The sequence below is a fragment of the Python bivittatus genome, unplaced genomic scaffold, assembly GCF_059951505.1.
Source record: "Python bivittatus isolate LINGU-HERP-01145 unplaced genomic scaffold, Pbiv_v1 ctg000480_np1212, whole genome shotgun sequence".
In the NCBI taxonomy this organism is placed as follows: Eukaryota; Metazoa; Chordata; class Lepidosauria; order Squamata; family Pythonidae; genus Python; species Python bivittatus.
The window spans coordinates 44703781-44724955 of NW_028277075.1; the positions used below are offsets into that span (position 1 = coordinate 44703781).

The 21175-nt window shown below is 38.5% G+C and overlaps 1 protein-coding gene across 1 annotated transcript in view; it reads left to right on the forward strand.

Moving 5' to 3' along the window:
* The window catches only part of NELL1 (neural EGFL like 1), a 351666-nt gene that overhangs the window by 144945 nt on the left and 185546 nt on the right, over positions 1–21175 (forward strand). The window contains exon 5 of the mRNA XM_088145070.1: positions 15673–15769. Within this exon, the coding sequence (XP_088001196.1) occupies positions 15673–15769 (97 nt within the window). The remainder of the gene's footprint in view (positions 1–15672; positions 15770–21175) is intronic.

A 21175-nucleotide genomic window follows, 5' to 3' on the forward strand; every position in this document is an offset into this window, starting at 1 on the left:
TTAGCTCCAGGAACTTTCTCCAGTTTCATAGACTGTTTTGTCTCTGTAATTTCTGTAATGTTAACAGTTGTGCTAGTTTATATTTTGTCTTCCTGGGAAACTTCTTCCATCTGAATATTTTCCAAGAAATTAATAATTTGGTGTTCAGTGAAAGAACTCCCTAATTTATATAACTGTACAAAAATCATACATCTGATAATGGATTCTGTCTCAGTAAATAACTGTCCATTGTTAGCCTGAATTCCAGATATAAAATTTTGTACACTGCTTTCAAATAAAGACAACCAGACATGTTTACAATTTCATACATCTGAGGGAGGTATGAAAAATGATCACTTTGTATTGATAGTTTGTATCTAATGCTGAGTGCACTTTTGCTCCTTACTCCAGAGCACAGATGAGTGCATAGGAAAGGATGGGGGAATTAAAGATCCATTCCACAAATGAATTCAGCTAATAGATAATCTTGAAGTCTAATGATTGCAACATCCTTCCATGTACATTGGTTCACTTTTCTTTCTTGCACCTCCAATACCTCCTTTGTATGAAAATATGGAAATGATTAAGTACTGATTTTGTAGTGGTATGTTCACATTCTTGATTTACTTTTAATTATTTTTGCATGACATTTGCTGGGTGTTTAGGGATTATGCCTGTTTTGCCATTTCTACTGTTCTCTCACCTGATGTTTCAGTGATACTTCTCTTGAAATTTTAGCACCATCCCTATCATGCCCACAGAAAGCCAGATGCAATGTCACAGTCTATAGACTTTGAGTAAAACCAGTAAGAATGATTGCATGGAGTGTTTCGATAAGGAGACCATGCCCTGCTGAAATTGTACAATCTTTGTTTTGAAGACTTTAGGGACAGGTTGTTCTTTCAACATGTGTTATACAACTTCATTGTTATGAGTCTTTGTATGCATGCTGGAGGCTGCAGATGCAGAGATGGCTGTTTTCAAATGTTTCTGGTATAAACAACGGAACAACCCAACTGAACAAACTGGATAGCTTGTGTTTTAACACATGTTTTTGCAAATTAGCTGGGAGCTATGGGGTATCAACAATGCTTCCTAATTATAGATTGCTCTTGTGCTTGTATCTGGAGTGTGGTCTGTGCTTCGAATTTCAAAACGTAAGTGGTGAATCAAGTGCAGCATTGTGGAAGAGTGAACTCATCATCTGGAGTGAGCAGGCATTTTTTTTCCCCTCCTGGGATTCAGAGTTTTGATGCTACTTGGGAAGAAGGATTAAATCAGCCCTACCCTCTCCTTAATTGGAGAGCTTATTTTATAAAAAGGGAACTGAAAATAAGCATGTGCGTGGGTGTGTCAAGAAAGGAGTTATGTCAGGAGGACAGCAGGGACTTGGGAACGAGAAGACTCCAACCCAAAGGCAAGCACCTCAGCAGTAGTCTTCAGACAGCAGGAGAAAAAGGTCAATGCCTGAAGCTGCAAGACTGTTCACTCTAGGTGGTGAGTTCACTCTTCCACAAGCATATTTTGTGATTAATGCAGTTCCTAAAGAGTAGAAGTCACAGAAGGTGGAAGCTCTTAAGCAACCTTGGCTAGTCTCAAAAAAAAAAAAAAAAAAAAAATTAGCAATGGATGGGGAGGTCACCAGGAAATTCCAGAATTGGAGGCCACAGTTGAAAATAAGAAAAAAAAAATGCTCTGGAAAAGGACAGTGGCAAACCACTTCCATATTATTGCCAAGAAAATAACATAAATGTGTTCATGGAGCTACTAGGAGTTTAGCTTTAGAGCGAGCATGTCTCTAGCTTAAGAATGAGTTCCATTCCCAAGGTCTGTCCTTAAGTCAAATTTGTATGTTAGCCGGAACAGTATTATTGTATAATACTCTATAAGTAATATTGTCTAATTAACTTGAACCATTGTGTATTTCACTTGAATTTTGCTACAATAGGCTCTGCCCTTAACTATGGGTCATCCGTAAACCAGGTGTTTTAACCCAGGGACTACCTGTACTCTAAAGCAAGGATACCACAATCTGTGTTAAGTCTTAAAAAAAAAACAAAAACAAACCAGAAGCTACTGTGCATGATCATAGTGCTATTAACAATTTCTCTTGCTGAGATCTATTTGAATTACAAAAACAATACAGCCTGAGTATTAATTCATCACAGTATAGTCCTGATTTCTGTTCCATTTTTTTTTGTGTGACTGTAAGATTTGTTAAGTACTCTTTCTTGAGCATCAAGCCTTAGTAGGACATAGTTTGTTTACAGCACTAGATGCCTACAGAATAATAAAAGCAAACAAATCACCATGGCTCTTTCAGTCATTTGTAAGGACTGCTTTGATGTTTGTCTTAAGGGAATATATGGGTCAAATTGGGTATTAGTTTGAAAAGAGTAATTAGACTGATTTTTCAAAGCAAAAAGGTCATGTAGGCAGGAGCTTGCAAATTCTTTGCATCCCTAGAGTTCTCTGAAATTTTTTGTTCCCAGCTGATTAATTCAACTAGGAAATGAAAAAAAAAGTTAGAAAAATCTAATTTCCCCCTCTTTTTGAGGACAAGAACAACATTTGCCCTCCTTGATTTATTTGGTACCTCACCCATCCCCTGCCACACAAATTAATCCAGGAGGAAATAGAAAATCAGCCTTACCCATGTTTGTAATAAAGCTCTACCCTCTTTACATAATTTCCCAGCCCAGTGTTGCTCTTAGTTTTCACGAAAATGTGAAGAGTGGCCTTCCCCATCAACAGACTGGCCATTCCTGTGCTAAGCAATAAATCATGGCTTATAAATCATAATGGCTAGTTTGAAATAAGTTGCATATTTTAAGGTAGCTTCTTCCAGGGTTTAGAGTAGCTTCTGAGTACATTCAAACTTAAGCCATCACTTTGATGAAACCAGCAGTAAAGGTAGCTCTCTTGTTCTGATCTTGGTAAATGATTTGGAGTAATTTCAGAAGTACAGATTCCCCTAGGGATTTTTGTGCTCTTTTCAAGCCCAGGCTTGAAAAAAATCATTGGGAAAAAAGTGCCTAGCATTAGAATTTAAACATTCTAACAGCAAAAAGTAACAGAGTCTCCTGGCACCTCAAAAACTAATATATATTTTTATCACATTAATTTTTTTTTTTTGCATAACAGCCTACTGTCAGCTACATGGAGTATAGTTTTGTGAGAGGATTATTATTATAACAACATTAAATGTCTTTCTCTCCCCCTCTCTTCTACCAGCAGCTGCTATTCTTGCACTAAAGAAGTAGCTAACATATATAGAGGGATTAGAAACCCTGGCTGTTGTTTAATCTGTGGAAAGGGATTAAATCTCTTGCTATGAACTATCTCTGGAATTGTTTTGTTCTTAAAAGCCCTTTGCAGTGTAAGAGTACATTAATGTCAGCCTGCTTATCTGTATGAATGGCTTGCTGAACTGAAGAACCATAAGATTGGTAACAACTTACAAGATTTCCATTCCAAGCTCCTCTTACGAGATCTCTTTTAAGCCTCTTTTAAAATATAACCATCTTAGCATCTGTCTTTCTTTGAGTAAATATTTTTTGATTTAAGAGTTGATAGGTATTGTGGTGTCTTACTAAAAATTTAGTACGAAAATTCTTCCTTCAAGAGCTGGAACATTTAACTAAATGGGTTGTTAGCTGATTAGGAAACCTATAGCAAGTAAGGAGTAGGGCATGTATGGAAAACTACTATTAACCAACAAGTTTATTCTTCAGAAACAGGAAGTTGGAAGAATAATTCAAGAAAAATAAATGTTTGGTTTAATACCAACATTATCTGTAAATACTGTTTAAAAGAAACCAGACATAGTGGTAACATACTTTTCTTTGGAACGAAGGTAAATAGTTATTACAAAGAGCAGCAAACTGTAATAAACCCACGCAGCAGCAGAGTTTTACTGATACTTCTTTCTCCCTCCCTTGGTGAATACATGTAAGTAGCATCAAGGCTAAAACATGTATCTATTGTAAAATGTATTACATGGTTTTCATTGATAAAACAATCTCAAAGTGAGGACATAATCAAATTGCAGTGATTAATGAACAACAATATTTACAACAACAATATTTACAGAAAACAACATGAAGTTCTAACTGATTACAGAGCACCAAACCATGACCAGAACTGACTGCTTTGCCACACCAAAGCCTGGAGTTTACACCTAAAAGTGAGGAACATACAGCAATGGTGGGGTGTATCTTTTCATGTGGCAAGAAGAAAGGGAAATGTTTCATCCTAGCATTGTGAGTGGTAGAGACAGATTGGGTAGGGACCTGGATCTGTTTGTACAACAAGTGCTAGCTCTAATTGGAGGGGGGACATGATTGAAGATCTTCAGGTACCAAAATTCCTTGAGCCAGCAAAAAGAGACAGGTAAGTTATCTTGGAGAGAACATTTCATAATGCCAATGCTGCAGTTGTCAAAAAGTTTTATTTCTTATGGCCATGGCCTGATCTTCCATTGGGAGGCACACAAGTCTCAGAAGCTAGATGGATAAATAACTTGTTACTAAACTTGGATCTGGAAGTTATTTGCCCAGATATGTGTGCAAAAGGAAAGTACAGAGAGATGCTAGGAGAAGTCAAGGCTTCTACATGATTTTCTAGTTCCTAAAAGCACCCTGTCTGCAACTGGAAGCAATCTAGATTGCCAACTTTCTTTCTATAATTGTTTTTTTTTTCATCTTAGCATTTTTCCCGCATGTGCAGGGTCTGCTTTTTTGGAGGGGATCAACCAAATGTTGATCTGTTGGTCGCAACAGGAATTGACTGACTGGCTTGTTGCCCAAGCCTAATGCTGGGGGCTGAGAGAGTGACTGGCCCAAAGTCACCCAGCCAGCTTTCATGCCTAAAGCGGGACTAGAACTCACAGTCTCCTGGTTTCTAGCCTGGAGCCTTAACCACTAGACCAAACTGATTCTCTCAATTTTCTTTCTACAATTATTCCTGGAATTCTGCACTTTGCCACTGAGACAGATTGCTTCAGCAAGCAACTATTAGATTGCAGTGAAGACAAATCCTGTTCCTCCGAGCTTCTGAGTTGTGGGAATATATAGCCCTGTTTGAGGACAAATGTAAGAATATCCTGTTTTGCCCAAAGGCTTATTAAGGGAATGAGTTTGTATAATTGTCCCTTGGCATTTTTCATTGTGTTCTGAAATGTTCTCCAAAAGATTTTCAAATTCTCTGGTCAGGTGTGAGTTTCCAGGAGGTCTGCATGGGGAGAAAGATAGAATGTGTCCACTTGCTTCTTTCCTTCCTGTTTGGTATATGGAAGCCTCAGTCAGCTGAGGAACACCGGCTTGATACAGCTCATTGTCTGTAACAAAATGCCCATTTGGAATCTGATCTTTCCTGGAATGGGTTCATTAACCTCTTTTGCCACTTTCATTATTAAACAGTGATATATTTAGAGCTGACGTTATTTTTGATTTTTGTCATTTTTGTCATATTTAAAAACTACTTTCCTTCCTATCCATTCTCTCTTTTGGTTTACAGCCTGCATTTCTACTTCTTGAAGAAAAACTGCACTGAGTAGCTTTTCCTTGTCTTCCTTTCAAGTCTGGTTAAAAATGGTCAGGGACACAAAGACTCATTGTTAGTACTGAATAGAGGAGAATGATAGCTGAGCGAGTTAATACTTTTCCGAGAATATTGTCCAGGATTACTTCAGATACAAACAACATAGTCTACTTCTATTTTTAGCCTCAATTTTGGAGGGGTTTGTCCTACATTTAAAATAGTTTTATTGGGATTCAAATCACAATTACCATTGAAGCTTCTATGATACAAAGGATGAATGACCTACATCAGGAATGGGTAACAGAGGTGCAACTTATTTTCCTGACCAGCTGGAGATATCACTGAAAAAGTGATGATGTCACAGGAAGGGCTAAGGGTCATTTTTTTCACCTTTTTTTCTGCTGGTTTGTGAGTTTTTAAGGGTGGAAATGTAAGCAAGCTGCCTCTGGGAGGCAAATTTTTCCCATTTCCATTTTTCAAGCCCCCAATTCCCCAAACCAAATTGCACCATCAACATTCAGTTGCAAAGTGCTTAATCTTTTCTGTCATAATTTGGGGCTATCTGGCTGGTAGGAGAGATTAAAGGGTGAAAATAGGAGCAGTTTATTTATTTCTTAAATGTTGTGTATATCACATCTTTCACTGAGGAACCCAAGGCAATGTACATAGTACTTTCTCCTTGTCTGATTTCCCACAACAACAAATCTTTGAAGTAGATTGAGATGAGAATGAGTGATTGGACCAAAGTCACAGAGTGAGCTTTCATGCCTGATAGTGAACTAGATCCTGGGTCTTCCCACTCCTAGTTCAATATGTTAAAAATTACACCACATTAGCTTTCTTATATTGCCACCCCAAACTTCCCTCTCCCATTTCCACACTTATTTTGGGCCAAAACAATGAAACAAAACTGACACCAAAGCCTGTACTGCTGGAAACTCACCTATTTTGCCATTGAATTTCAGTGATAGGATCTCAGGATGCAGCCCATAGACCTTGGCTTGCCCATCCCTAATTCATTTGCTTCTGAACTTAAAATAAAACAAGGCTGATGCATATATGGCAAACGAGAAGTGAAGATTTTTTTCTGAAAAATGTTAAACCTGACTGAACAGATCAAGGGTTACACAAAGAAATAGATAGCAGAATCACTTCAAATAATCTCCCTTCAAAAATCTCTTGCAGATTATTTTATTTTTATTATGACAGTTATGTACTGTCAACTATAGAAGGAATTCCAGCATGTCACAATATCATAACACAGCTAAAAAGTTATCAATCCCAAGCATCCATTATCCAGCAAAACTCTGCAAATTAGAGTTTTGTTTTTATTTCTTTTAAATGCTATAAGGGAGAGCACCATCCAGAGAACTGGGATTAGGATATTTTAAGGGAATGATTCAAAACCATTGTCCCCTAGTCCCCCACTCATGTCGGACAGCTACTCTCAACATTTCATGGAATGCACATATGTGCATATGCACACACTCTTTTACATACACACATATCCACATGCAAACATGTATTCACACTTTCTCTCTCTTACACACGTACAGTATACCAAGAGAGGGGTGGTGGTTCCAAACCAGATAAGCCACATGTACTTACAATTAATTAAATAATATCTAAAGTGGGTGAAAGATGACAGTTTGGGCACTGTTTAGTTTAGCTTTGATGCTGGATTGTGCTGAGACATGAAACTCTTACTTACAAGATGAGCTGCTAGTCCCTGGGCTGGTGACTATTATTCCAAACGCTAGAATGCATGGTGGAATGCAGCTGAAAGAAAACATTCCATAGGTCTCTAGCTCTGCATTCATTCTACATGCCATGAGTTTCCTTCAACAGGGTGCATATTACACAATATTTCCAAAATAAGATTCTTATGCTATACATTCTACAGAAGAATTGAAATACCATGGCATAACCATCTTTACATATTCAATATATATCTGAAATGTGGAGATAGGGATAAAGTGGAAATATTACCCAACCTGCCCTCTTTCTGGCTGGTGTACAGTCTCTGGGTGTTGGACTTGGGGTGGAAACCTCCGTACATTGTGTGGAGCTTCTGGGTCTTCACATCGGCAGCCTCCATGTCCTCTTTTTGCCAGCTTACTATACCGGCAGGGTATCTGATGACTAGCAGGGTGTACATGTTGATGGCATGAATCTTGTTCTTCCTGTTGAACTAGCTGTTCAGGACCTGTCTTATCCTTTGGTGGTACTTGGATGTTGCTGTCTTCCTTGTCTCCTCATCATGGTTCCCATGTGACTGTGGGAAGGTACTTGTAGCTGGTTTCTATGTCTGCTCTGTGGCCCACTAGTAGTTCCACTCCATCAGTCTTAACTACTTTCCCTCTCTTTATTACCATCTGTCCACACTTCTCCCGTCTGAATGACATCTCAGCGTCCCCACTGTAGATCCCTTTCAGGTGGATCAGTGAGTTGATGTCTTGTCCACTCTTAGCATACAGCTTAATGTTATCCATGTAGAGGAGGTGGCTGATAGTAGTTCCACTCTTGAACTTGTATCCATATCCAGTCCTTGTAATTATCTGGCTGAGGGGGGTTCAAACTTATGAAGAACAGTAGCAGGGACAGTGCATCACCTTGGTATATGCTGCACTTGATGGCCACTTGGGCTAACTATCTTGAGTTGACTTCCAGTGTTGTCTTCCATAGTCCTGTTGAGTTCTTGAGAAAGGTCCTTAGTGTCCTGTTGACTTTGTATAGTGCCAGGCATTCAGAGATCCATGTGTGTGGCACTGAGTCATAGGCTTTCCTGTAGTCAATCCAGGCTGTGCTCAGATTGGTCTGTCTAGTTCTTGAGTCTCAGACGACTGCTGTATCTACATGAGCAACTGATGTTTTGAGCCTCTGGCATTGTTCCCAATGCCCTTCTGAGCTGTGTTCATGTACTGACCCATATGGTCCTGCAATGTGGAGGCTATGATGCCTGATAGGACATTCCATATTGTGGGAGGCAGGTTATTGGCTGGTAGTTGGACAGTGCTGTTCCCTTGTGGGGGGTCTTTCATGATCAGCACTGTCCTTGCTTGTGTTAGCCAGTCTGGATGGGAGCCTGCTACTAGCAGCTGGTTCATCTGTGCTGCTAGGTGTTTGTGCACTGCTGTTAGTTTCTTTAACCAGTAGGTGCTGTCCAGCTCTTCATGTTCTTGACCCACTGTTGGATGTCTGCTACTGTGATGGTGACTGGTTCCTGTTCTGGGAGATTGCTGTGGCCTGCTTTCAAGTCCTGCAGCCATTTTGCACTGGTGTTATGTGTCTTCTCTTTCTCCTATATGTTCTTCCAGTACTGTTCAGTTTCTGCTGTTGGTGGCTCTGCTGTTACTGTGTTGTTGCACTGCAGTTGGGAGTATACCTTGGATGGTTCTTTGGAGAACACAGCATTTATCTTCTTGGCCTCTGCTTCTATAGTGTATTTCCTTAGCCTGGCAGCCAGTGGTGTGAACCTTTATTCAGCAGTCTCTAGAGCTTCAGATGAAGTCAGGCCCTTTATTTTTTCAGCAGCTGAGTCTTATCCTTAATCTCCATACCCTTCTGTAGTTCCACCAGCTGACTAACTTCTCTCCAAGTTGCCTTGATCTTAACCTCCAACCTCATTTTCTTGGGGTGGGGGTGGGGGTGGTATGTATTGCTGTTCTTCTTGATTGCGTAGCCAAGCATCTCCAGGATTACAGTGGCTGTAGCATATACCAGTTCATTGGTTTGAGTTATGGTGGTAATAGGGATTGTTGTGAGGGCTTTATTGGCATCTTATAGCATATTATCTGATGGTACTTCTCCACTAAGCCTTGATAATTGGTCTCAAGGGTTGACTGTAGCTGGTGAATGTCCAAGCCAATGTCCTGGATGAAACCCAGAGCATCCAGGATTACATCAGTGAGATGGCACCCAAAGATGAGCTGCTGAGAGAATGTCTGAGGCAGCAACAGACATGGGAGGAAGTTCAAGTAGAGGAAGTGCCATGGCAAGACAAGCCCCTGCATGGGATGTAGCATCAACAGATAGCTGAGGTGGCTGACATTGGGAAATCCTACCAGTGGCTAGAAAGGGCTGGACTAAAAGACAGCACTGAGGCAATGATCATAGCAGCACAAGAACAAGCACTAAGCAGCAGTTCCATACAAGCAGGGTCTACCACACTAGACAGTACCCAAGGAGCACACTGTGCAGAGAGGCCTCAGAGACAGTCCAACACATAGTGGCAGGGTGTAAGATGCAGGCAGGAACAGCATACACTGAACAGCACAACCAAGTAGCTGGCATCGTATACAGGAACATCTGCACAGTGTATGGGCTAGACCCCCCAAGTCCACATGGGAGATTTCACAGAAGGTTGTGGAGAATAACAGGGCTAAGATTGTGTGGGACTTCCAGATCCAGATGGACAGGCAGGTACTGGCCAATCAACCAGACATCATGGTAGTAGACAAGGACCAGAAGACAGTGGTGGGGACAGATGTAGTGGTGCCAAGTGACAGCAACATCAGGAAGGAGTATGAGAAGCTGGAGAATTACCAGGGCCTAAAGGAAGAACTAGACAGGATGTGGAAAGTCAAGGCCAAAGTGGTTCCAGTGGTGGTAAGAGCACTTGGAGTTGTGATTTCTAAGCTGGGAGAGTGGCCCCAACAGATCCCAGAAACATCAGAGCTCTCTGTCCAGAAGAGCGCAGTGCTTGGAATAGCTAAGATATCACACAGAACACTCAAACTCCCAGGCCTCTGGTAGAGGACACAAGACTGAGGAAGTCACATATCACCCATAGGGGTGAGAGGGGATTTATTTATATGTATGTATGTTAAATGTGAATTGTAAACTGATCTGTTTCTGGTCTAAAGTCAGTTTCTGGTGTAAAGTCAGCTAATAAAAATTAAGTGGGATTTGCTGAAAATATTAACTTATGACATATTTTGCATATATGTATTAAATCTGAACTTCAGTTTAATCACAACCACGAAGAACTTAAATCATAAATTTACAAACTTAGCAATGTTTGGGGGTTTTGTTTTTATAGTGTTTTACCCAGTTGTAACCTGGAGTTTCATTTCTGGTTTTTATTAGTTGGAGAGAAACATTTGACATAATTATATCAGATGCTTAACATCAATTGCTCTTCCTGGTATAATGTTTAAATCTTACATTTAGTACTTTTAAATTAGGATGTACACTGTATATCCAGGGTTTTGCCTTTTCCTAGCCCTTAAATTGGTGACTGTTTATCTAATAAACATTTTTAAATCTGATTTACATGGTATAATATTTTACACAGAAAATGACTGCTTCTGGTATGAATTTGGGTAAGCAAAGTGTGAAGCAGTCTTGTAATGGAGCAGATCATTTATTTCAATCTTGCTTTTGGCAGAGGGCTTTCCCAGGCTTCCTTTTCAAGATCTTTTTTAAATTTGTTTCTTTGCTTCTTGTTTATTGTCTACGCTGAACAAGAGATTTTGAGGATTGGTGTTTAGATTCTTTGTACCCAAAACCACTAAGTCACAGCTGGCTTCTGTAAGGTTTAATTAGTGAATTGGCTGATGAAATTACTATGATTGTAGTAGTCATTCACAAAAATCTGGATAATTTACACTGTTATTTCATGTATATGGAGGGAGAGAAAGAGAGAAGATCAGATGGTATTTTTGTTTTACTAGGTCTTTATTTTTATTAGTAACCATAACATATTAAATCAGATAGTCTAATGCAATCCTAATACAGTTATCAAAATACTTTGTAGGAATTAAGAAGAAAAAGTCTTATGTGATACCTTACATATCACTAATATGGGGAAAAAAACTACCAAAGTCCTTCATGATTAACCCAAATCCCTAACCCTTCAGTCAATGAGAAAGTAGGTAGAAATAGAATTAGAGTGATATGTGGAAAAAAGGGTAGAATCTTGAGTTGCTTACCAAGCTACATTTATGAATGGGATTTGCTGAAAGATTGTCAGGAAGAGAAGTTATGCCCATCTTCCATAAAGGTTTTGTTAAATTCTCCCAAAGCTTGAAAATAACATTCCATATCATTTGTCTTCCTCATATCATACTATTGAGCTGCAACATAATACATGTTGATTTGTGTGTTTCTGTATTGGAAAATTCATTTTTCTTATGTCATTGAAGACAGATCTTATGCAGTTCTTCTAGAGTTGTGCTCGGTTAGATAAATAAAAATGCAGTATTCCTTGTAAGTTGCATTGTGGAGAGCAGTACATTCTTTCATTTTAACCTTTGGGGAAAGCATGTTCATTTTTAACAGAAGGTAGAGTTCTTTGTGGAATATTGACTGTTATTTTGAGAAGACTAGACACACTCTAGAGAAAATATCAAAGTTATAAATAAATAATGCAAAACATTTGTACTATGAAGCTAAAGAGAAAATCGTAAGGTTGATATGCAATTTGATGAGCATGTCAAAGGATTTATATAGACTGTTAAAGCACTTTTGTATTTGAGGAGCAGTTAATTAAGCAGTGTTTAATTAAAGCTTAAAAGTTTAATTTTGTTGTTGAAGAAATGATGTGTTTAAATATTTAAATATTTAAGCGCATCATTAAACTTTAAATATTGATAGAGATAATAAATACTTTCACTATTTTGATGATTTCAAAAATATAGACTTGGTGGATGGCAACTTGTTTTAATACTCAAAGAGGTAAATTAGTTCAAGGGGAAATGTGTCAAGCAAGTGAGGGGCAACTCTTTAGTGCAGCATTAATGATTACAACTTTGAATAAAGGTTTTTGCCTCAGTATTCTAAGGAATTAGGGTTGATTGTAATTACAATGCAGATAAGCAGTTATGTTAATAATTATATGAATAACACTTTTCAGCTAGTTAGTGTTCCTAAGTCATAGGCTTTAAATAATAATATTCCGATGGTTTCCTCCTTCTATTCCTTTCTGGAAAGGAGATTTTAATCATCTATATCAATATCACTACTTTGTTAACTGGTCCAAAACAGTTCAGAAAAGGATACTGTGCATTTTATTTAACTAAGCAGTATTTTTTTTTTGCTAAATATTCATTAAAAGTCAGGTATTTTGGTTCCCTGAAAAGCTACATTTCAGAACAAATAGACAGCTATAACAGGAAGACAGTTTTTGCAGAGGTTATAAATGATGAAATTAATAAATGAAATTCTCAAACTATTCTTTCATGTGATGCTTTGCTTCCAGTAATTTCACCAACAGCATTCAGATGTCAGGGCAAACCATGATTTATAAAAATAGACCTTTCCTTTTAATCTTTAAACAGATGTCAACTTACAAATCTGTGCTGAACAGATGGAAAAGAAAAACAGGCAAGCAATTCTAAACCCTGGTTTGCCTGTTTTGTGTAATGTAGAAGCTTACATAGTAGTTAGCATTGTTAGCTATACGACAGTCATAAAACATGGTTTAATTAATACCTGAATCTAGCTATTACAGTATTATTCACTGTTTTTGTCCCATGCTTGGGAATTCTCATGAAAAGATGCTGTATTTATTCTGGGCAAATATGCTCTGTTCCCATTTATTTAGTTAGTTTTATGTGGTCACTTACCAAGTGACTTTGAGCAACTAACCAGAGTCTAGCCAGCAAACCAAAAACATTAACAAATATATCAACTTATGCAGCAGAGAGGGATTTAAGAAGCTCTTGCTTTAAGTTACCTTTAGCTATTGCTTGCCATCAATTTCAGGAACTGTACTTTTATACAAAAATGGAGACCCTTTCTTTGGGTTAAGGGTTACACTTATTTTTCAAAATTGTGATAGAGATTGTGTTCCTGTGAGCCAAAATGGAAAAGTAGGTACCAAGATAGACATAGCCAAAATGGGGCAGATAATCATTACCATTATATTAATCACTGTTATTTTTCAGCTTCATTATCTCCCTCATTATTGCCATTATCAATATTATCATCATGATCACCATGAGCCTCACCCCCTCCTATCACTGTACAGTAACAGAGCTGCTAGAAGATATCTGAGTATCAAATACATTGTATTGTCGAAGGCTTTCACGGCCGGCATACAATGGCTGGTGTGGGTCTTCCGGGCATCTTCAGAGTGCAGGAGCACAGACAGGGCACAGAGAGAACTGCCCCTGTCTGTGCTCCTGCACTCTGAAGATGCCGGTCACAGGTGCTGGCGAAACGTTAGGAAACAAAACTTCCAGAACACGGCCACACAGCCCGGAAGACCCACACCAGCCATCAAATACATTGCTCTGCCAAGTGTAGGAATTCAGTTAAAGCATTCCCACCAATGTCTGCCTATCATCTGCTTGAACACTTTCTGTGAATGGGAACTCATGACTTCCTTTCTGATTAATTCCACTGTTGAGCTGATATGGCTATTAGGAAGTTTTTCCTAACATTCAGGTAAAATCTGCCTTCCCGTACTTAAGACCAGCACACTGACACAATGTAGTCTTGACCATCTTCTATGTAACATCCTCAAGTTATTGAAAATATGCTAATGTACCTCTTCAACCGTCTTTTCTCAAGGCTAAACATGCTTACCTTATTCATTTTGTTCTCATAAAATTTTTGATCCTCTAATCTTTCCCATTCTCTTTCTTTGCACCTGGTAGTTTCTCTGAATATTTCTTAAAGCTGGTACAGTACCTAAAATTGGGTATAATACTTGAGGTGGGGGTCTGACTAATGCAGAATATAATAAAACGATTTCTTCTTGTGATTTGGAAACTATATTTCTGTTGATTGTCAAATTACAGCTGCCTTTTTAGCAGACATATCATGCTACTAAGTCATATTCAGCTTATGAACAACCACATCTTGAAGATCCTTTTCACATATACTTGTACTAAGCATGGGGGCATCTTCTAACTTAATATTTGTGAATATTGTTTCTGAGTTTTAGTGTATATTTTAGCTAGCCCTCCCAATTTTGTATTATTTTCAGATTTGATAAGGATTCTTTCACCTCTTCATCCAAGTAATTAACTAAACAATTTCTCTTGTTCTGAGTTTATTAAACTTTTTTTAGTACAAGGTACTCAGGAATCACAGAATTAAATTCAGTCCAGATACTTCAGAAGGCTGTGCCCTAGGCAATTCATTTGGACCTGCCCAGCCAAAGTCCAACGCTGAACAAACCAAATGACATTATCCATCAGATAGTATGAATACTCCTTATTGCAGCTCTCTAGACAACCTGCAGCCCACCCTCCCAAACAGGGAACGGGTCACTCTAAACAAGACCGTTGGGTACCTATTGGTGGAAGCAATCAGGGTGAAGAAATAACAGTATTTCTCTACCCTTATCAACACGATGTAGGCACAGATATACATTCTTACTCTTGCTCGGTTGGATGTCTTTCTCCAACAGTGCTCTAGGCATTGCTTCTGGCATTTCATCTCCCAGAGGTCCTTGGGAAACCAAGTTCCCATTGGGATCAGCCCAAGGTGTGTCCCAGGATTGGGACACAAAGTTGTCTCTCAATCCCACCTAACACTGAGTTTTGGAATCTAATATCCCATTTTCCAATGGGTGGTGAATATATCATCAAAGCAGCATGCTTACAGACTTACCATCCTTGTTTTTCCCACTCTGGGAAATTATTGAGGGCTTTAGTTACAACTCTGTAGGCCCTTCTCTGCCCACTACATTTAATGCTGCTGGACATAATATGGATTGGATACAAAATGTGTCAGCTGCATCTGGAAGTGTTTCTTCTATCCATAGGAAGCTTCTGATCCAGAGGAATATCAGTGATGGAATGGAGGGCAGTGCAATATTAACTGATTTCACTCCTTCTTCTCCCAGGATACTTTTATGACTCTCAAAAGAGAAAAGATGATTATTGTTCTTATGACCTAATTTTAAGTATAACTGTGTATTATTGAATGAAAGCACGTTATATGATCTATGATCCTGTCTCAGTCATCTCTGAAATATTGTATTTCATCTTATTCTGAAAAATTAATATTCTTTTTTCTTTAATTGTTCAGTTGCAGGATTAGAATGTATGCTAGTTTGATTTACCCTTGGGTTGCATTTTGTTTATCATTTTTATATATTGCTTTTTATTACTGCTTTTTATATTTAACATCAACTTTTTAAAAGTTAAAAAAAAAAAAGCTGTTACTTTTCTCTGACAACACCATTTTGCTTCCCAGGATTTATGAACGTGTGATAGATCGCCCAGAAACAAATTTGACTCCAGGAAGCAATTTGTGGCTAGGACAACGCAATAGAAAACATGGCTTTTTAAAGGTAAGGATGCAAAACACAGATGAAAAAGCAATAGAATGAAACTTCTTGAAATACTCATTGCCATTTCAAAAGAACAGTTATTTTTCTCATTTAATGTGTATTTGTATCACAAAATTTAGACTCCTTATATGACTTCAGTTATTTCCACTGATTGTTGCAATATAGAATATCTATATACTACTAAAACTCTCATGTCTGTAACCTTCAACTGGGTGAAACAGTGTGTCATAGGGCAACAGTTTTTGAACCAAGGTATCTCAAATGGAATGTGTCCAAAATCCAGGACCCATTACTCCCATGGAATCGAAATTTGGGAAATTTGTAGCCGCTTCATCACTGCTGTGGTGCTGCACTGCCACAGTCAGCCCAGGACATGTGATCATCATGGGTATATCCCTGACCCCTTTCCCACCTCCCTCTGTCCCTTGTGCCCAATCAGCTAGTGACAAGGCTGACAGGCAAGCAGTGATTGGCTGCTTTGGAAACGAGGCAGAAATTTGAAATCTCTTAATGGTGGTGGGCATTGAGGGAAGGATGGGGGAGTGACTTGAATGCCTGCTAGTGAGATAGGGCTGGCTGGGGGGCACTGATGGTCACTGGGTGAGCCCTTTTCCTCCTTTGAGAGAAGGGGTCCAAGCCTATATTATATGTGGGAGGGAGGGAGGGATGGAGGGAGGAAGAAGGGAAGGGAGGAAGGAAAGGTAGGGAGGAAGAAGGAAGAAGGAAGGAAGGAAGAGGGAGGGAGGGAGGGAGGGAGGGAGGAAGCCTCCTACAAGCAAAGTCAATGAGGAAGCCTTCAGCAAGTCATAAGTCACTCCCACTCCCACTACTTTTTTGTCCTAGGTCATTGTATTTCTCTGTTTAGGTAAGGAAATATCTCTGAAAAGGTGACCCAACGGGTCACGGGTTGTCTAGTATCATTCCCCAACCTGGTACTTTCCAGATATGCTGGACTGCAAACAGTGTAATTCTCAGCCATCCAGATTCCACAATGCTGCATTATTTGGGGATGATGGGAACTGTACTTCCGATATAAATTTGGAGGGCACCAAGCTGTGAAAGATCATCCTAATACTAATAAATAAATTATGGCTAAATTATACAGGATAGTGGAGACAATGAGTCCTAGCTACATGGCAGTTCCTAGATGACCTTGGGTGATCTCAAAATGTAGAATTGGACCTCGTTAGTCCTTGCAAGAGAGACCACCATATGTTCCCAAGGCTGTAATTTAGATTAGACTGAAAAAACTTCCCACAAGCATGGGTGTCCATAGCAGGCAAGAAAGCAAATGACAAAATGTGCATGGATATGTTATCATGCAAATGCCACAATGCATGTACTTATATCTGACTTGGTGTCACAAGTACATAAAGGTGGCATTTATGTGATGTTGACACACATATATCATTTTGTCATTGTCATGGTTTGCTGCAGACACTGCTGCCCAGAGGAAAGCAAGAAGACTGCATGGTCTTGTTCATGAAATCACCAGGAGTTGAGCCTGATTCAAAGGAGACTTTGCTTTTATAGGCAACAAAACATTTGACATGCTTCCTTTTTATTTGTTTCATTCACTGCTTGGTTTCTATGGGAGCTCCAGAGAATGTTAGCTGAATCTTACCGATGCTGCTGGAATCTTTTGGTTTGATTTACACATGTAAAAACTGTCCAAACTCTGTCCACAGTTGCATCAAGGTGGTAAGGGAGCTTTTCCCAAACTACCTTCAGGTGTGTTGGATCTGCAGTCCTAGAACTCCCAACCAACCATCCCCAACTTAAGTGGAAAGCACTAGGTTGGGGAGAGCTGAATTAATATTAGAAATGCATTTCCACAAATCAAGTTGGTACCTACATATATATTTCAGCCAGCTCACATATTTCTCCTGGATGTGGCACTGGTATAGAATTGATTTTTGGAATTTATCACCACAGCAAGTGCCTGTGATATGACAGTCCTGAGAAGAAGATGCTTTGTCTATTTTTTTCAAGGCTGGCAAAAGCAAAGATTTCCCCCCCCCCACAATTTTGAATCCACTACTAAATTATATGAAGTCATGGAGCCTTCATGTCATAGGTGCTGATAGGAAGGTCAAATATTTGGATACAGAGATCCCAGTGTATAAGGAATTCCCATCACAGCCTAGCAGCCAAGCTTTATAAGTACAGTTCCCATTGCCAATACAGGGGCTTTACTTTGTGTGTGTGTGTTTGTGTGTGTATTCATTCATTCATTCATTCATTCATTCATTCATTCATTCATTCATTCATTCATTCATTCAAATACGACTTGCTGGCTGAAGCTGGTACCCCCTATTTCTATGCAAAAGTGGAACTTTTCTTTCTACTTCCTCCCTGTGTCACCCATAAAATTATTTAACTGAGATAAAGAAAAGGAATGTAAAATCATTATGCTTTGTGCTCTGTCTGCTACATACTATTTTACTTTGTGAATGAGTTATTTATTAAAAGTGTGGCATATTCTGAATTGTTGGTTAGTTCCTTATTCTGAACATCAAATGCTGGTCCATATATTGTATTTACTCTGGAAAAATGTTTTCTTCAAACTCCCTTCTCTCTGTTACTGCTCAGAAGTAAAGGGGCGGTAATACCAAGTGGGACATCACCATACCGTCCCTCCCTCCCCTCAAACGTAATACCATGAAGAATAAGTCATATTTGCTAGTGGCACTTTACAGCAGTGATAAACATTCAGAGAATATACTGGAATGAAAGCAGAATATGTTTTAAAGCAATATTCATTGAGTGGTTTAGCTTGCTTGCATATGTTTTTTGAAGGTACAGGTATGCAAATGGTTCTGGCCAGTCCTGCTCTTCTTGCTTGTGACATATGGAGAATAAAAAGCTCAAGATGGCTGTCATGGCTGTGAAATCGAAGCCACACCCTTGAAATGACACACTTTAAAAAGGGTGGAGCTTTGATTATGCGATTGCAGCCTCCCCCCTTGTAACTCTCCTGATTACAGATGAAGGATATTGCAAAAACAGTTGGCTGTTTCTGTTTTTTCCCCAGACTAATACTTTTAATAGCCTTTGGAAAACAGTTCATAGAGTAGCAGTGTGCAGTTACCTGAATTTTTTTGAAACGACCATGCTGGGCTGCCAAACCTTCAGTAATTACAATGGTTGAAGAAACCATAGATGCAGAGATGAAATAGTCATGGAAGTGGCTTTAAGCAAATAAAAGATTGCTTAAGTTGTCCACTTGGTACACTCTAAGGACTCTAAGCACTCTAAGAGGTTTTAATATGATACAGATAATTTTAATGCATTTTCCCCATTTAATTTATGATGGAGAAATGCTTCCTTGCCTAGTCTTTATTTCTCTGCCTAATGGTTGGGCTGTCATCCTGAAGTGAAATTGATGGCATGATTTTACTTTACAGCTGTTGGGTTGTTGTTGTTTTTTCAAACTTCAGCTGCTTCCTATAATTCTGCAGATGGGAAACATATGTTTATGGACATACAGTGTGCACACGCAAAAAACACAGACGCACACTGTTATTAGTAATAGCAGTAATATTGGTTTAGACATCTTTAATTCTTATTTGATAGAAACAGCTGACATTGAAGAACTGATGGATATTATCCATGTATATGTTAATATTTTTATACATCAACACTTTGAAACAGCAGGATAGCTGCTAATAGGATAACAAACTGCCAGTTTTTACAGATCATAATGAGAGCAGACAAGTGCTTTTCTTTGGTCTGTGGATGTCTGAGTATTTTACTAACTCTGCAGGGCAAAAACACATAATTGGCTGTATTTTAAGCTTGCCCGTAAGAATTTTACAAGTGTTAAATTTTGTTATTAACCAGTGCAAAAACGTATCCTTTTAACAGTTTATAAGCAATGTGTGTTTCTTGTCCTTATATTTACACACTCAGCAGAAAGCCTCCTTTTCCTTATAAACAAATAAGTTGTTTTAGAGTTTTAGTGTACAAAACTTTTTTGTAAATATCTTCACGAAAAAGAGTGTATTTAAACCAATACTTTTCTTTTGACTCTTTGAAGGGATTATACCTACAAAGTTCTACATTATTATGAAAATTATACTAATCTTATTTTGGTTATTAGGAGTGAAACAGTATGTATTTTCTGCTTCTCTTTTTAAGAAAATAATAATTGCAAATATTTAGGATGTAATCTGTTTCTATCCCTTGTGTTATTCAGTGCCACATTCAGGTGTTTTTTTTCTTCCTTATGTTAATCAGGTCCTTACTGGATTATATTGAATTCTTATAGTTCAGAAGATTTTTTTGTTGGAAAGAAAAAGATCTAACGATATAAAGGAAAGTTTCATAGCACTTTCCAAACCGGATTCCTACTGAAAAGTTCTACCTGTAAGATCAATATGGTGTTGTGTTAGTGAGAGTGGAAGCCATTTAAAACATGCAAAGTATCTTCTTAAAGTGTAGTTGGGAATAAGCAAAAGACAAACATTAAAGAAAGAGTGTGCATTCTGTTTCTGTCTCCTTTAAAAAAGAGAAAAAAATCAAAATATTGCAGATGTAAAGAAAAACAAATAATGCAGAAGTGTTGAGCATTCATATTTGATATATGATATATTTTGAGGAATCTCCATACCAAAATAGAGCATCAGAGAGATCTTAAGGATGAATCCTTTTGACTAGTATATGTTTTCCAATAATACCGTAGAAATTAAATAGAAGACAATCCTACCCCAAGTATCACCGAGATATAATCTCTTCAGTAGTTTTTCTGCTATGAGATAAAATAACATATGCTAATACAGTAACCCAAAGCCCACACTTCTTCAACCAAGGCACTAAGACATTTTTCATTAATACCCTGAAAATAATTTTGCTGAAGTGCACAAATACTTAAAGATTTGATTTAAAGTTTTGTTTCTGTCCCTTACAATGTTATATGGTCTTGAATCCCAAGGTTTAAAGAAGTGCCTTGCATTTGTTCTTTCTGATTCATTAAAACCTGGTGGGAAGTCGCTGCTTGGACTATATTTGCTATACGATGGAAAGAGCTTATCAGGCTTAGTGCCTTCTTGGACATGGTATTTTTGCCATGGGCCTCCTTCTAGATATCTAAGTTGGACTTCTTTTTTCAGATGGTTCTTAAAATTCTTATCCAGGAAGCTTTTAGTTATTGGGCTTGGGAGATGGGCATTATTTATGGACACTTCCAGGCTGGGTTTCTGATTTGCCCATGCTGTAAAAAAGCAGACTCTGCGCCTGCGAGAAAAAGGCTAGGAAGAAAAAAAAAATCAAGGGAACTTTAACCAATAAGCACATCATCATCATCATTGATGGGGATGTGCAACTACGACAGTTCATAGCTTCTTCTTGCTACAGTTTCTTGCTTTAGGAACTCCAATATGTTAGTGAGAGTCGTTGCAGAAATGG